At 49.5% G+C, this 17,227-nt stretch overlaps 1 protein-coding gene across 5 annotated transcripts; it reads right to left on the reverse strand.

Moving 5' to 3' along the window:
- Positions 1-597: 597 nt before the first annotated feature.
- HDHD2 (haloacid dehalogenase like hydrolase domain containing 2) lies at positions 598-16,152 on the reverse strand. 5 transcript variants are annotated; one of them, XM_062018426.1, is made up of 7 exons: positions 16,117-16,152; positions 13,829-13,930; positions 8,718-8,926; positions 5,889-5,973; positions 1,976-2,192; positions 1,568-1,631; positions 598-1,293 (listed from the first exon to the last, which is right to left on the reverse strand). In XM_062018426.1, exons 2-7 carry the CDS (start codon positions 13,927-13,929, stop codon positions 1,190-1,192), a joined length of 780 nt encoding a protein of 259 aa, XP_061874410.1. In that variant the 5' UTR covers position 13,930; positions 16,117-16,152; the 3' UTR covers positions 598-1,189. The 5 variants fall into 5 exon arrangements, 4 of the variants coding, with proteins under 4 accessions (XP_061874410.1, XP_061874408.1, XP_061874409.1 ...); XM_062018424.1 differs by having other exon boundaries at positions 13,829-13,934; positions 16,117-16,146; XM_062018425.1 differs by lacking the exon at positions 16,117-16,152 and adding an exon at positions 15,584-16,049.
- Between the last annotated feature and the right edge of the window lie 1,075 nt (positions 16,153-17,227).

Below are 17,227 nucleotides of genomic sequence, written 5' to 3' on the forward strand. Positions count from 1 at the left end.
CCAGTCTACTCCATCCTCACATTGCCTGAGTGTAGGTAACCACCCTGCAGGTGAGACCCCAGCCTGAGGCTCCTCCCACCTCAGCTGCGAGGCTCCTTCCTTCACCACCATCATTTTTCTCAATGAGCATGAGCACAGCTCATTAACACAAAACTCTGTTTTCTTTCAGTGAGGTTAATGCTCCAGCAATGTATAATTACAACCAAACATTTAACATTTAACATTAACACTCAGGGGCACTGTAAAACAACTGTAAAGGACTTTGATTATTACAGTTTTCAAATGGACCAGAAAAGCTATTTACTGTCCTTAAAAGTCGGTTCCCGTTGGGGGATTGAAGGCACAGGAGAAACACAGCATCCTACAGAGCTAAATTCCATTCTACAGCTCCACTTACCAACTGTGGTGTAAAAGCTGGAAGCTGTCCCCACGGCTTGTGAAGGATTATTCCCATATCATTAGAAGAAAACACCAAACCCACCCAACCAACCCTGAAAACAGTGAAATTTTGGAACTGCAGCGTTAAATAGGACCCTGCTGAAGCCTCATTTCAAAAACACACAGTCTCCAAGGCATTTAATAGCAGATCTTTGTTTCTGTACCATTCTTTTTAATAACAGCATCTAATTAAAACATCTGTAAAATGCTGACAGTTTTAGCTTTATGTAACATCTGAAAAAACAAAAGCCAGGCTTTGTTCTAATGAGAGGAAAGAGATCAACAGTGGTTACTATTAAACAACGGTGGTATTTTTAGTCACTTCACTGCTAAACATGCATGATCTCAGCCTTCAGAGCAGAGCAGAAGCATAGTGATCACACTACAGGCTGAGTGGGGTTCTGCTCTTGGTTGGGGTTCTACTGACTTTGAGTATTGCCAGTTGGGTTTTTGCTCAGTTTAACTTATTCAGCAAAAGGAGGTGACACTTCCCAGACGAGGCTTTTCGTCAGTTATTTGTTGAGAACACCCAGAACTCTCTGCCATGCTCCTGATGTCATCCAGGAAGGGGCTGTGCTCGTTGTAGCCTTACTGTCTCACCTGCTGAGGATCCGTGGGGCCTCACCATATCCCCGCGAAGCTGCTCCAGGAAAGGAGCTTCGCTGTGGCCCACACTGATCCTCTGCCCTTGCACAGCTCCAGAGGGTTCTGATGCCTTGATCGTGTTTCTTCAAGCTCAGGATTCTCTTCCTCACAGCAGATGCTGCAGGATGTGTTCCACTGCCTCTGGGAAATTCTCACAGGTTAAGTAAGGGGCTGGACTGATCTTGTCTTCATCTCCTGGTCTGTATTTACCTGCAACAGATTAACAAAAGGCATGTTTATCAAGTGCCTTTTGGTTTTTTCACCTGAAAATGACAGCCTCCTTGGGTCAGTAACAACCAGACACACAAAATCACACAATCATTCAGGTTGGAAAAGCCCTTTACATTCGTCAAATACAACCATTCCCCCAGCACTGCCACAGCCACCACCAAACCACGTCCCTCAGCCCCACGGCTGTGCGTTTCGGAGGCTCTCCAGGGATGCACCTTTGTGTCCTAGAGTCACCCCTCCACTGAGTACTCACCAGTCCTGACCAAAATGCCCCGCATGCCTGCGCTCTGGGCACCGCCGACATCGTCCCGGCAGTCCTGGGGCAGCAGAGCAGAGAAGCTGGTTAGTGGGCACAGACCCATAACAACCCCCTCTGCCCTGCACATCACCAAACATGGTAAAAAGCAGCTACCTGGAGTCAAATGTTTTTGCTGCCTATTAGATAAACAGCCACAGGCAGGACCTAGTACCTGACAAACAGTGACTGCAGTGAGACTGACCGGCCTGCACCTGGAATCCTGCAAGTGCTGATGGTTCAACTCCCGCCCCACCTTCAACCCCAGCCACACCAGGTCATGGCACTCGGGAGGCACAACACAGAGTGGAGGAGGGAAGTGCTGTGCAACCAGGCAGGTGACAGGGGTGTCTGGTGGCCACGTACGTCACCGATCATGATGGCCTCCGCCGGGGCACAGCCGGCTCCCCGCAGGGCCTCCAGGAAGAAGGTCTCCTCAGGCTTCCCCACCACAGTGGCTCTGGTGTCCGTCGCATATTCCAGCCCAGCCACGAACCCTCCAGGTCCCAGAGACAAACCATCTCTTTTCTTGAAATATCTGGCTTTATGTATAGCAATGAGAGGAGCCCCATCCAAAATCAACCTGGAGAACACAAAGAAGTACAGAGACTGAGTCAAAGAACCACGACACTTAAGAGCTGAAGGACTCAGCTGGAGTTTCACAGAACCACAGGATGGTGGGGGTTGGAAGGGACCTCCAGAGATCATCTAGTCCAACCTCTCTGCCAAAGCAGGTCCCACCTAGATCAGAATAAAAGTTCCTTCCTTTCCTGACACAGCAAACTAAACAAATTTCCCAAGTGACAAATTTATTCTCCTGGGGATTTGAACAGGTTTGAATCCTGTTTAAACTCTCAAACAATAAGGTCCATTGTTCCAAGCAGCCTCACTTTTCACTAAGGCAAGCATCCAAACATGAGATCCCATCCAATTTCCTCACCCAAATCTTTCAAAATCCACAAACCACCGGAACTGGCTGGAGGCAGCAGTTTGGTGGCCTCGTCCTTAAGCTTCTTGCCTGGACTGAAGACACAGCAGTGCTGGCAGGAAATTTGCAGCCCAACAGCTTTTGGTTTGACCTGTACCAGCCCAAAAGTGACGTGTTCCCAGCAGAGGTGAGTGTTCAGGTGAATCCCAGGTAGAAAGTGAATCATTTAACCCTAATTTCTATTTTAATGTTGGAGGAATTGCAACAAGAAGTTACATGAAAAAGCCACAAAGATAATGGCCACATTTATGTCTCCCTGAATTCCTCAGTTAACAGAGGAGTCTTTTAGAAACCAAGCTGGATTTGAGCTCCTTGGAACAAAAAACTCCAAGTGGGACATAGTTCAAAGCAACAAATCAGCAGATTCCTAACACCTCTGCAGAGGGTGACAGAAGAGAGGTGATAATGTGAGCTATGGTGGTGTTACAGGAGAGTCTTAGCTGGGCACAGCACCTGGGAGCCTGAGGAAGCAAGCGCAGTGACAGTGTGAGATGGGGAACTACTCTCTGCCCAACAGCTGAGATCCTCCCACCTTCCATGGGCACATTCCTGCCCTGACACACCAGCATGGAGCTTTCCCATCACCTGACCCACCTGTTAAAAACCTGCACAAAACACGGCCTTGTCTGGAATGGGTGCAAAAAAATAAGGCAAGAAGTAAATTAAGAAACTGCTTTTGCTCCACCAATCTCAGTCAGCACCTCCTTAGACTTCTTACCCTGTCAGCCCATCAGTTCATTTTCTGTCTGCTGTATGGTTCTTGTACTGTGTTCAGTGTCAGGCTCCTCACTCACTGCCAGAGGGATGCTGAGGGGCTGGAGCGTGGCCACAGCTGGGAAGTGGAGCTGGAGAAGGGGCTGGAGCACAAGGGTGCTGGGGAGCAGCCCTTCCATTAGACCAAAGAAAACTTACTCCAGCAGAACACTTTATCCTCAGTACTGGAGGCAAATCCTGAACAAGTCAGTCAGAAGTCAAAGATCACACACAGCCCATAATACTTGGTCCTCTGACCAGCCTGAAACACAGGACTAGGAATACATTGGGCAAGCCCAGGACAGATTCAGAGAGGATGATATCTTTCCCTGGGCAGACAAGTCAGCCAAGAGGCTGGGAACACATCTGCAGAGGCAAGGTGAGCTGAAGGATGCAGCCTTGCTCTACACACAGCCACACCACCACAGACACAGCTCTGGATAGTGCTCAGGCATCATGGACCTCATGCTGCCCCTTGAATGTGTCTCTCTTGGGCAGCAAGGCCACACCACACCTACTGCTGGGATATGGGAAGCGTTTGGCTTTCAGCATCTCCCCTCCATCAGCAGAGCTAGGTGTGCAACTCTGTTTTTAGCCAAAAAGCCTTGATCCAGCCTGGGCCAAGCTTGCCCAGCTGCACAGGGCCAGTTCTGCAGGCTGGCCTGGGCAGGCCTGGGGCCCTCAGGGACTCTGGGTCCAATGACTGGCTTCTTGTTTGGAGTGTGCTGGTCTCCAGCCTGAAGTAGCTAACAGCTATCACTCAACAGCTAACACATTAATGACAGAAACAGCAAGCACTCCAATGATGTAAGCACTGGAATACACGACGGGTTAAGTTCATGCAGTTGTGAAATCAAGACTCTGCTCATGACCGTCCTGTAAAGTTCTCAAATCAATATGCCGTTGGCAACACACACTAATAAGGCTGCCAGGGAACCAGTTTGGGTCAATACCTGTGCTTATGACACAGAATTGCCAAGCAGATAAAGGCAGCATTGTCCACCTACTCCACAGAGCCTCCATAAGATACCGGCAAGCAGTAATTGATACTCCCTCTTCAGATTTACTGGTTATAGAAACAGATTAAGGTGCTTGAGACCAGTATTTTTCAAATTCCAAGGTGAAAAACTGTGTGTCAGCCCTCATCCAGGAAGCAAAGAGCATAGAAGAGCCATGGCATGCCTGGGAGCACACTGGGTTGCTAACCAGTGTCACCAGACGTCCCCTTTAGTACAGAGACAGCACTAAGGCTCATTCCCAGCCAGAGCCCAGCTCCCACAGCTGGGCTGGGCTGAGCTGGGCAGGGGTGCTCCTGCTCCTCATGAGCTGAGCACCTTGGCCTAAACTGCTGCTGGAGAAGAGCAGGCTCAGAGAGGTCCCAGGGAAGTGAAAGGGAGGCAGGGCAGGCTCGCTGGGGTGCAGGGTAAGGGGGTGACCAGATGACTTCTCTGAATGTTTCCTAACAGACAAAAGGCAGATCACCGGGGCTGAACTCAGCAACAACCTCCTGTTCAAGTCTTTGAAGATAAAGAGTTTCTTCAAGTTAAGAATGCTGTGATGAGGTGGCACTAGAGAGCACTGCAAGGTGGTTAAGGTTGGAAAAGCCCTTTAAGATCCTTGAGCCCACCTGTTCCCCCAGCACTGCCACAGTCACCACTAACCCATGTCCCTGAGCCCAACAGCTACATGACTTTGGTATCTCTCCAGGGATGGGGACTGCACCACTGCCCTGGGCAGCCTGGGACAGGGCTGGACAGCCCTTGGGGGAAGAAATTGTTCCCCATTTCCAATCTAAACTTCCCCTGGGAAGGCCATTTTCTCTCGTCCTGTCCCTTTAGCTCGGGAGCAGAGACCAACCCTTTCCAGGCAGAACCTCCTTGTGAAGGAGTTGCAGAGAGTGATTGTGTCTCCCCTCTGCCTCCTCTTCTCCACGTGAAACAACCTGCAACAGGGACACATGGTTGTGCAACCTCTGCACACACTATTGCATCTTGGCTCCTGTACAGTCACAGATAAATTTTATCTGACTTACCCCTTAATCAGCAGAGAAAACAAGGAGCATTGAAAATAGCACAGACTGGATCTGATCCACAGTTCACCTAACCCAGCATGCTGTGCAGGCCACTCTGAACCCAAGATGCCTCAGAAGGTATTGCTAGAAATCCTGCACTAGGCAGGTAAGGAAAAATCTGCCCTAAATACTGGGCTTCCTTCCCTGTAACATTAGGGCTCCAAAGGCTGAGGTTTGAACAGGGAAACCATCTCCCAAATACTTCCCAGCATCCTTGGTTTTGCATACTTCCTCTTAAAACACAGCTGACAACCCTGACTGCACTTCTATCACTTACTTTACAGACTGAAAGCTTTGAAAACCAGGGTGAAGGCCCCAAACCCACCAAGGTGGCTCTCTCAGACACTGGCTACATAAGGGTGATGTTGGTACCAGCCTGCTCTTGCCACACGAGGAGGGTTTCCTTGCAAACGAGCCCAGCCCAGCACAGCCACCACTGGAAAAGCCACAAGAAGGGTCTGACTCACCGGAATGCTCTGTTCATCATCTCATAGTGAAAGTGCTCGGGAGCCAGTCCTATCACCACTGAGTTGGGGTCGTCAGTGGCTATCCCTGGAAAATCAACACAGGACTGAGCCAACAGGACTCTATTCATATTTAGCAGTACACAGTCAAAAGTGCAATTAAACACTTTACAGGAAAGGAAATGAGTGCTTTCTGACAAAGACTCTAGCTTTATGTCCTTTAGAAACGTGGAAAAGGTGATGATCTATCCAGGCTCTGCCAGCCTTCACAAGGCACACAGCTCTGCAGCTGGACACTCATTACAGTGATGGAATAGCGATTCTCTCACTGCCTCCTCTGAAATGCACACAGCACCTTTGTAACTGAACAACTGTTATCTGAGAGTCCCTTTGGACACCTATTTATCTGTAAGGACAGCAAAGCAACAAGACTAGTGAATTTTTCGATTCCCTCTGGAGAAAACTCCACTTTGGGTATAAGGCCTGGCAAGTTGTTCTACACATCAGTCTGGTTACAATGATCAAAGATGGTATTGCAGGGTGACCTAGGAGCTGCTAACAATGGGTAAGTTTTGACCCTTCTGGAAGGTTTTGGGTTGGGTTTTTATGTGGACTACTTCCCTCAAGAACAGCTTGCACCTCCTTTATTCTCCAGGGGAGCACAACTGTTTATACATGGCAATGTCTGTTCTGAACAGAACCAGGAATGGCAGCAAAGTAGGATCTGTAGATCCTAGAGAAACAGAAGTGACAGTTTTATTTATGATGAGTTATCAGCTGCGTCCTGCACTTGCGGAGGTTTTTGTTCTGCCTTCACACAGCATGTCCCCTATGCCTTTACTGAGACAACTAGAGCCTCTGAGTCCCCAGAGAGCACCGTCACAGTCTGCTGCATGAAATGCCAGGTGGATCTGTGACACCACCCAAAAGCATCTGGGTCCTTTACCCACTGACAGATTATGTCCATCCATCTGCGACCAACTTTAGAGAGAGATTAGCCAAGAACAGCTCAACAGCAGCCACTAACAAGAATTCAAAGCATTCTTCATTGTACTTAAATATTTCAAGAGCAGCACTGGGGATGTGAGCTAAAGCACTCGCAGCAAAAAGAAACAAAATGAACCATTCCAGACCCAGTACCATTAATTCCCCTCTGCTGATATCTCTGCCTTTGCCATCTTGTGCAAAATTAGCATCAGCTACTGTAAAACTGATGGAAAGATCCCAAATACAAAGAGATTAAACTGATTTAACACCCTTCAGGGAAATAGATGCTGTCTCTGACCAAGACACTTTCCAGAGAACACAAATACAGAACATTGCTGGGGGCACCTCACTCTGGATATAATGTTAGGTAGAACAGATTATCAGGTTTTGTTGCTCCCAGAGCCCACAGAAGCTTTTCTCCTGAACATCTCCTCTTTCTGAAGGTTACTTCTCTGTGCTACGGCACGAAAATTTAACAGGGAATGTCTGTTTCATAGCAAGATTAGAAGTTACTTAAATTTTGCAGCCATCAAGATTTCAGTTGATGAGACTGAAGCATGTCCAGAGCTGGGCAGCGGAGCTGGGGAAGGGGCTGGAGCACAAGGGTGATGGGGAGAGGCTGGGGGAATGGGGGTGTTCAGCCTGGAGAAGAGGAGGCTGAGGGGAGACAGGAGCACTCTCTGACACTCCCTGACAGCAGGTTGTGGCTGGGGAGGGTTGGTCTTTGCTCCCAAGCTACAAGGGACAGGACAAGAGGAGGTTTAGATTGGAGATGGGAAACAATTTCTTCCCCCAGGGGCTGCCCAGCCCTGTCCCAGGCTGCCCAGGGCAGTGGTGCAGTTCCCATCCCCGGAGGGATCCCAAAGCCCTGTAGCCATGGGGCTCAGGAACATGGGTTAGTGGTGGCTGTGACAGTGCTGGGGGTATAGCTGGACTCATGAGCTAAAGGGCTTTTCCAACCTCAACCATCCTGTGATCTCCATTTTTGCCTTGCCTTCAAATGAAAGATTGAAAATACAGTACACAATTTTCAACTCTGTTTAAAACACGTCTATCTTCAGCACTCTGAAACCAACTGTGTGGTTATGCCAACAACTGACTGTCCTGGCTTCAGGCACCTGCGAGACATGTCCAAGTTAGAGTAACTCATCCACTACACCTCTCATCATTGAGGGAAGGAAATGGGAACATCTGAAAGGAAAGTAAGTTTTAATCAGGTCTTTAGAGACACCAATCTAGAGAAGTCAGGGCAAGCAACCTTCTGACACCTATTAAGGTATCAAAGTACATGGAGTTAGATTTAGATGTTAAACACAAGGTAAGTAACAAGAACTACCTGAAGATTTTACATTTAATAATGATCTATTAAGAGTAATAATCTATTAAGAGAGCAGCTAGCCTGTCTACACATTGGCTTCTCAGCTCTTTACAAGCAAAACCTCCATGCAACAGTTGAGGGAAACATGATTTCCAACAAACTGATAAATCCTTGCTATAAAACAAAGCAGCACTGGTAGATGAAATAAATCTTCAATGTTCTAGTGATGAGTGTTATTTCTTTTACACTGGAAATTAATAAAAAGTATTGAGATTTTCTTAAACTTATGACTATTTCAAGGCTTTGGCTGCCATTTCCACTACTCCTACAGAAGCCAGGGCTTCTGTGTAATCTTAACTTTAAAAGAAGAAAGGATGTTTATGAGCCTAGAGAGTTCCCAATTCAGGCTTCATCATGGCTACTGGTGCATATATATATATATATCTGCAATACAACTGTCATTCTACAAAACAGAGCGCACAATGTTTTCTTTGTTGTTCTCCTGTGCTGCTTTGTGACCACCTCACCTGTGAAATCAGGCAGGGCCTTGTCATCCACCAAGAGGAGAGGCCGCACCTGCATTTGCTCCAGAAGGTTTCTGGCTGCTGTCAGAGATGTGAAGATCTCATTTTCTGCAATGTCAAACCCCAGCTTCGTCAGCCTCGCCAGCAGATCTCTCTTGCACTCCTTCGTCGTGTTCGTCACGAACCGAATGGTGACGGGAGCACGGCGCAGCCTGAGGAACAAAGAGCAAAGGCAAGTTGGTCACAGAGCCCTTTCATGGTTGCCTCTTCAGGGCTAAAAGAGAACTGTTTGTCTAAAGGTTGCAGGTGAAAAGACTGCAGAGACAGAGAACTGCTGGAGACAGGCCAGCACAGGGCCACCAAGATGTTGAGGGGACTGGAGCACCTTCCTTATGAGGAAAGGCTGTGGGACCTGGGGCTGTTGAGTCTGGAGGAGACTGAGGGGGGAGCTCATTAATATTTGCAAGTATCTAAATGGTGGGTGTCAGGAGGTTGGGGCAGCACTTTTTCTCTTGTATCTAGTGACAGGACAAGGGGTGATGGGATGAAGCTGCAGCACAAACAGTTCCATTTAAACACTAGGAAAAAACCTTTCAGTGTTTCAGTGAGGGAGCCCTGGCCCAGGCTGCCCAGGGAGGGTGTGGAGGCTCCTTCCTTGGAGGGCTTCAAGACCCACCTGGACATGTTTCCGTGTGACCTGATCTAGGTGGGACCTGCTTTGGCAGGGGGTTGGACAGGATGATCTCTGAAAGTTCCTTTCAACCCCTACCATTCTGTGATTCTGTGATTCCAGAGTACTAGTGCCAGACAAAAAACATGAGGCTGTTAACTTCTACAGACTGAGGCGTGATCTGAAACAGACGGCAAGAACTGAAGCTCCCAGAACAAGACCAAGACTGCCTTGCTTTGTTCCTACCAGCAAAAACATGGAGGAAAATGGTGGTTCCACACTCCACTTTCATAGGAGTAACAAACGCACCTGCAATCAGTAGTAATGAGTTTGAAAAGCACTTTCAAACCAGGCAATAAACAGACCAGGCCTGTGTTCTGGATCAACAGCATCCTGAACCAGAATAACAGAGCAACAATGTTCTTTTGTTTAGCGTCTTGAACTCCACGTGCCAGGTGAACTTCACATCAGCTATGGCTGATACAGAGACATGGGATGCTCCAGTAGCCTGTGTTACCTGCCTGGCCATTTTGTGTCAGTTTTGCAGCCACTTCTCCCTCCACCGAGCAACATCAATATCCCAGAAAACCAGATTATTGCCCTACACTGACAGCACATACTACTCAACAATCAAATCATTTTAGGGGACAATTTTGATGGTACTGCCTTTAATTACTCCCCCACCATCACTTTCTCTTTGTTGCTATAGAAACAAAGACTGGCATCACGGCCGCATGGAGAACATCAGAATAAAGTTGGTCAATGCTGCAGACTTGCTTGCATCTGCCACTTCTTTCTCTTGATTGTCAGATACCCTGACACTTCACATGGATCAACTGCTACAAAAATCTCCCTGTTACTAACAAATATTAAAATGAGATATTTTTTCCCTCCTATTAACCTCATGCCATGGTTTGATGTGAAGCCATGGGTACCAATAAAGATGGAAACGATCCCGTTGTGCCCCAACCAAGCTCATGCTAATCTTTTCAGCTTCTCTTTAGGGAAGAAAATGATACAGAATCACAGAATCACCAATCAACCACCTGGATGAGGGGACAGAGTGTACCCTCAGCAAGTTCCCTGCTGGCACCAAACTGGGAGGACTGGCTGATTCCCCAGAGGCTGTGCTGCCATTCAGCGGGATCTGGACCGGCTGCAGAGTTGGGCAGAGGGGAACCTCCTGAGGTTCAACAAGGACAAGTGCAGAGTCCTGCACCTGGGAAGGAACAACCTCATGCACCAGCACAGGTTGGGTGTGACCTGCTGGAGAGCAGCTCTGCAGAGAGAGACCTGGGAGTCCTGATTGATAATAAACTAAATATGAGCCAGCAACGTGCCCTCATGGCCAAGAAGCCAATGGCATCCTGGGATGCATCAAGAAGAGTGTGGGCAGCAGGTCAAGGGAGGTTCTTCTCCCCCTCTACTCTGCCCTGGTGAGGCCTCATCTGGAGTCCTGTGTCCAGTTCTGGGCTCCTCAGCTCAAGAGGGACAGGGAACTGCTGGAGAGAGGCCAGTGCAGGGCCACCAAGATGATCGAGGGGACTGGAGCATATTCCTTATGAGGAAAGGCTGCAGGACCTGGGGCTGTTTAGTCTGGAGGAGAGGAGATTAAGAAGGACCTTATTAATAGTTACAAATATCTAAAGGGTGGGTGTCAGGAGGTTGGGCAGCACTTTTTTTCAATGATATCTATCAACAAGACAAGAGGTGATGGGATGAAGCTGGAACACAAAAAGTGCCATTTAAACATAAGGAAAAACTGTTCCCATGTGAGGTGAGGGAGCCCTGGCCCAGGCTGCCCAGAGGGGTTGTGGAGTCTCCTTCCTTGGAGCTCTTCAAGACCCGCCTGGACACGTTCCTGTGTGACCTGATCTAGGTGAGACCTGCTTCTGCAGGGGGGTTGGACTGGATGATCTCTAAAGTTCCTTTCCAACTCCTACCATTCTGTGGTTCTGTGATTCTGTGAATCACAGAATTACTGAGGTGGGAAAAGCCCTTTAAGCATCTTGAGTCCAACTGTTACCCCAGCACTGCCACGGCCACCATCAACTCATGTCCCTTAGCCGCACAGCTGCAGGGCTTTGGGATGGTCACTACCCTGGCCCTGCTGTCCAGGATTCACTGACATAGATTAGTAGAAAAGAGTATACAAAAGTATGTCTTTCACATCTGTAAACAAAAAGGCCTGTCTGCTCTTTGCAGTGAAATGCCACCTGCTCTCCCTAATTGTGACAGCAGGTTGAAGGGCACAAACAACACCTGCCGCGAAGTTTTTGGCTCTTGGCCTAAAAAACCAGACTCGAAGTCTGAAACCCAGGCTCGAAGCCTGAAAAACCAGCTCTAAGCCTACTTCATGCGGCGATCAACCCAGGGTCCAATTCTCAGCTGGATGGGAAGAAATCAGTCCTACTCAATGTGAGTGATAGCAGAAATCTTCACTTTATTAAAAGCAGGCTCTAACTTCTATATCCAGCAGCTTCAAAGCTAGCTCAGCAACAGCAGCTAATAGATTACATTCTCACGTTCATCCTACTTGCAGTTTCTGCAATAAGCGAGCTCCCTCACATTTTCCCATCTTGGTTTTCTCCAAAGTTGTTTTCCACCTTGAGCTGTTAGCTCGTTAGCTGAAAACAGCCCGACCTTGAGGCAGCAGAAGGCGGCCTGCTGTCTGCGCTGACTACGTGACAGCAACTGCTTTAACCATGGCTCTGACTCTGGTCTTGATTGTGCATTAAATTCATGTAACTAGAACTCAGATTGCCTTGCCTCATCAGGCCTAACATTATACCCCGGGATCCATGTCCATGCTCCCTCATTTTTTCTCCACAAACACCAAATTTTGCACCTTGTCCCTTTGCTGTTCCACTCCCATGCGTAAGCATGGCTCATAAGGAATTGAGAAGCAGAAGCAGAATCAGTGGCTTTATAAAACAGTCTGCCTTCTCATTCTATAGAAGGCATTTCTTCTGTCCAGTCTCCTGCCTTGGGGTTTTGACTTGAGCAGCAGACAGGACAGATACTGAACTCTTCCTGACAACATCACCACTTTATACAAATAAGGATTTCCAAGTACACTGACTCCCATCTGGCTGAGCAACAGTCAGGCTTTATAAAAAACTAAGCAGATAACACAGTAACAACTCCCATCCTTAATTAAACCCTATTCCCCCCCCTTGATTAGTTCTTGCTGTCCCAGCATCTTAAGGTGTCCTTCTGCACTCACCACGACAGCACTTATCACTTTATGGTTTTCTTCATGTGTTGTAAGATGTCCTCTCCAGGAAAACACTGTCACACACAGTACAAAGACCCCTGCAGCTGTATATCCTGTTTTCCCACTGACTCTGCCAGATCAAGACATTTTATTACGCCTCAGTTTCTTGAGGTACCTTCCATCAGAAGAGAAGAGGTATATAACTGTCCTGTTTATATATGTCCCTTATATTTCTTAAGTTATTGAAATTCCTACAAAAGCTGGGCTGTATTATCAAGTCCTCCTCAAACTAAAAAAGCAACTGAAGTTGTTTACCTAACTGAAAGAAACTTAAAAATAATAAAGCAAAGCCTTGGCTGAAAAAATACAAATGAAATGAGAACTCTGCAAAGGATATCTTGCCCAGTTATTCTGTCACTCCACGTTAGCTCACCACACACCTAACAGCTCAGACTACCAGGTTCCTGTAGTTAAACAGAGCACTGAGGAACGTCTGAGCTGAAGTGACTTTCATGTACATGGGGTTAATTCAGGTTAACTTCACTACTTTCCACTTTGGTGAGGGCTGTAAGTCACCTATGAATGAGCTGAAATATTCTGAATATTTGTGTTTTCTACCTAGAACACATTTAGGGAGCAAATAGGGAAAGGTGTGAGGGCACAGGTGTTCATGTGTTCAGTACCACAGAATCACAGAATGGCAGGGTTTGGAAGGGACCTTTAGAGATCATCTAGTCCAATCCTCTACCAAAGCAGGTCCACTTAGATCAGCACAGGAATGTGTCCAGATGGGTTCTGAAGCCCTCCAGAAAAGGAGCCTCCACACCATCCCTGCGCCAGGACTCCCTCATCCCACACTAAACTTTTTCTTATGTTTAAGCAGAACTTTTGGTGTTGCGGCTTCATCCCATCACCCCTTGTCCTGTTGCTAGATACAACAGAAAAAGTGCTGCCCCAGCCTCCTGACACCCACCATTTAGATACTTGTTAATATTATTGAGATCCTCCCTCAGTCTCCTCTTCTCCAGACTAAACAGCCCCAGGTCCCGCAGCCTCTCCTCAATATCTAGGTCCTTTGCTGATTTCTCTTGATAGTCATACAGGCATAAATAAAAGCAGGGCTTGGCCACGTTACTTGCTTGTCCAGGACAGCAGAAAAAGGCAGAAGCTTCAGTCCCCAGCACTGACAGCACTTACTATCAGAGTAAAAGGAAAAGGGTCACTTGCCTTTTAAGAGCTTCCTGCGCACCCGGCACAGCTGAGTCCTCGACGTGAAGAGTGCCGCTGAGATCCACCAACACAGCTTTCAGCGCCCGCCGAGCTGCCATCCTGCCTTCCCCAGGGGAAAGCCAAACAGATGAAACAACAACAAAAACTGTTAAGCAGACAATGGTTCATAAAAACAAGGCAGTCAGTTAAGCGACTGGTTTGTGCCAAGGCCGGCATTGCTCAGAACATTGCTCGCTGTATGGAATGGGCCCCTTTGGACATGAGAAATAAAAGGCAGTGCTTAAAAGAAAATACATAATTGATGGGGTGGTATTTTCCCAAACTCTCTAAACATGGAAATCAGGCACTGTTTGTTTTTTAAGTGCCTTCATTTGATTTTCTAAACAACTCCGAGTGTGGGGAGGGGGGTCGTTAGGTTTGGTATGGCTGGTTCAAGGCCTCAGCAAGCCCATTCCAACAAGTCCCATCGACACCAAGGGCACACAATCCTGCTAAGGGACAACATAGGCCTCTGATTGCAAACCTCAAACTGCTTTGCTGAAGTGGATGTTGTTCATTCTATTTTTGTAAGCTGGGTCCATGGTGATCCAGCCCACAACACAACTCAGCTGCCCTAACTCTCAGGGTATTCGGGTGTTGATTGCCTGTGCTGGGGAACAAACTCTGAGAGAGTAGTGTAGGGGAAAGGGACCTGAGGGTGCTGGTGGGTAGCAGGATGAGCAGGAGCCAGCAACGTGCCCTCGTGGCCAAGAAGGCCAATGGCATCCTGGGGTGTATGAGAAGGGCTGTGGGTAGTAGGTGGAGAGAAGTTCTGCTCCCCCTCTACTCTGCCCTTGTGAGACCACATCTGGAATATTGTGTCCAGTTCTGGGCCATCAGTTCCAGAAGCACAAGGAGCTGCTGGATAGGTCAGAAGTATATGATAAATTGCTTTTAGGAGAAGTCATCCTAAGGGAGCTTCATCAATAGCAAGGAAAGAGGGCAGCAAGTTTCCAAGACATCTTCTCTACGTAAAACACTTAAGAGTAGACCAAGTGTCTGAACAGAGTCAAACTTCCAGACTAAAATATCATCTCCATGCAAAAAACACCTCTCTTTCCTCACGCCCTTCAACCTTCCACAGGGAATTCTGAGCATCAAGAGACTGAAGAGAGGACTGAAGAAGGTGCTGTTATATAAATTCTCTAGCCAAACACACGTGACTGCAGAGCCACTGCACCATGTCTGCACAGAGAGCACTGCTAAGGACACAGACACAATATCCTAGTCTAGCAGAAACAGGAAGTTCCTTTTTAATTCCTCTCTCAACCCAGATGTCCATTGCTTCTCCTATTCACAGCAATTCAGGTGTTCTGGAAGCTATTTGCAGAACCATTACTGATTTTAAGCACAAAGCTCATGGCCTAGCAGGAAAGTCCTGATAAACTTCAGCACCTCAGTTTTCCTAACAGCAGCCCAACACGAGGGGAACCTCACATTCGTGCTGGCATCACACCTACACACACGGGATGAAGCCACACGGTAATTCAGGCCGCTTAGGATGTGAGGGACCACCCAGTTCAACTCCCATCTGGTCTCTGGCTACGCAAGGTGCTCGCACCCCAAGTGGAAGAGGCCTCGTCGGGCTGTGGGATGGCCTGTGATGGCACGGACATGCTACCGCCACGGCTGGGCTGCTCTCCGTGGCGGAGGCGCCTCACGCTCCCCTCCCTGGGCCAGCGTCCCCCGGCTCCAGTTCCTCCTCTCACCCACCTCCAGTGTCAGAGGCGACGGCCGGGCCGCTCCCGCAGCTGACCGCACAGGCCGGGCAGCGGGGCAGGAGCCCCTGGAGGCAGCAGCGAGCCCCAGGACCTGGCAGCAGCGCACGACAGGCCCGACCCCGGCTCTGCTGAGGGGAATGGGGCTGCAGGCTGCGCGCCCAGCCCCACGCAAGGCCCGGCCGGCCCCGCGCTGCCGTTTCCCCCTGAGGAGCGGCGGCTCGTCACGGAGCCCCGGAGCCAGTCCGCTGACCCACACCACCTCCACGGGCGAGTGCCTTTTCCTCTGCCCGCCACACTGGCCACGAACACACCCCTGCCCAAGGACATGGTACCGCCGCTTTCTGCTAGTTTGCGACGGGCAGGTGGGCCGGTCCATTCTCTGGCAGGGGAGTCGCGCCGGGCTCCCCTCTGCCTTGAGGCGCATGGTTCCGCCCGCCCGTGTGCGCCCGAAGGCGGCGGGCGGGCCCACTCGAAGGCGGGGGGGTGGATGAACAGATAGCGGCAGCGCCTCTTCCCGACACTCACCTGCCTCCAGCCGCCCGCCCGCCGCCTGTGCCGACTGCCCGCCGTCTCCCCGCCCCGCCGGGCCCTTGCGGGGCCGGGGCTGCCCGGCTCAGCGCCGGTACCCGCGTGCCCTGGAGCGCCGGTGTGCGCGGCTGGGCGGCGGCGGGCGGCGTCAGGCAGCGCGGCGGGCAGTCCGCGGGGCCCGCGCGGCGCTGAGGGGCGGAGGGCGGGGAGGGCAGCCGCCGCCACAGGGGCTGTGGGCGCCTTGGCCGTGGGCTCGCTCTTGGTGAGGTGTCAGGACGGTGCTTCACCCGTGACAGCAGCAAGTTCCAGGCCGCGGAGAGCACTCTCTCCCTGTGGTGGTGGCGGTGGAACGCGGCTTCTGCAGTAGCGCTCATCCGCAGGAGAGGCGGCGTACAGAAAACGCAGGGAAACGGAACGGCGTCTCCTAGGAAATGAGGGCACATGGTATCATCAGGAGGCCCAGGGGAGACCTGCTCGCTCTCTACAGCTACCTGAAGGGAAGTTGAAGCGAGGTGGCAGTTGGTCTGTTCTCCCTAGTAACAAGAAATAGGCCTCAGGTTGTGCCAGGGCAGGTTCAGGCTGGATGTGAGGAGGAATTTCCTTACTGAAGGGCTGTCAGGCATTGGCACAGCTGCCCAGGGAGGTGCTGGAGTCACCGTCCATGGAGGGGTTTCAGAGACAGGTGGATGTTGCACTTGGGGAAACGGTCTAGTGACTGTGCTGGGGTAAAGGGTGGACTCAATGATCTTAAAGGTCTCTTCCTGCTGAAACCATTCTATGACTCCTACGTTGTGATGGTGCAGTAAAACATCCCATGTCTGTAAGATAACGTGATTCTAAATCCTTAACATTGCAACCTGAGATGTCAAAGATCATTAAAGGGAGTCTAATTTATTCCCTTTACCTGCCCCCATCCCCACCAAAACAAACCTGTTAACAGCTGGGTATACAGAACTGATCCTTTATTCCTGTCTCTGTTTGCACTAAAGCCTCCATGGGCTGTCTCACAGGCCTCTTCCTCACCACACAGCCAGCCATGACTGGTACTGCCACGATGCAATATACTGCTGTGAATACAGCTGTTTACAGATGCTTACTAGAACCAACT

This window comes from Colius striatus, chromosome Z, assembly GCF_028858725.1.
Source record: "Colius striatus isolate bColStr4 chromosome Z, bColStr4.1.hap1, whole genome shotgun sequence".
Lineage (NCBI taxonomy): Eukaryota > Metazoa > Chordata > Aves > Coliiformes > Coliidae > Colius > Colius striatus.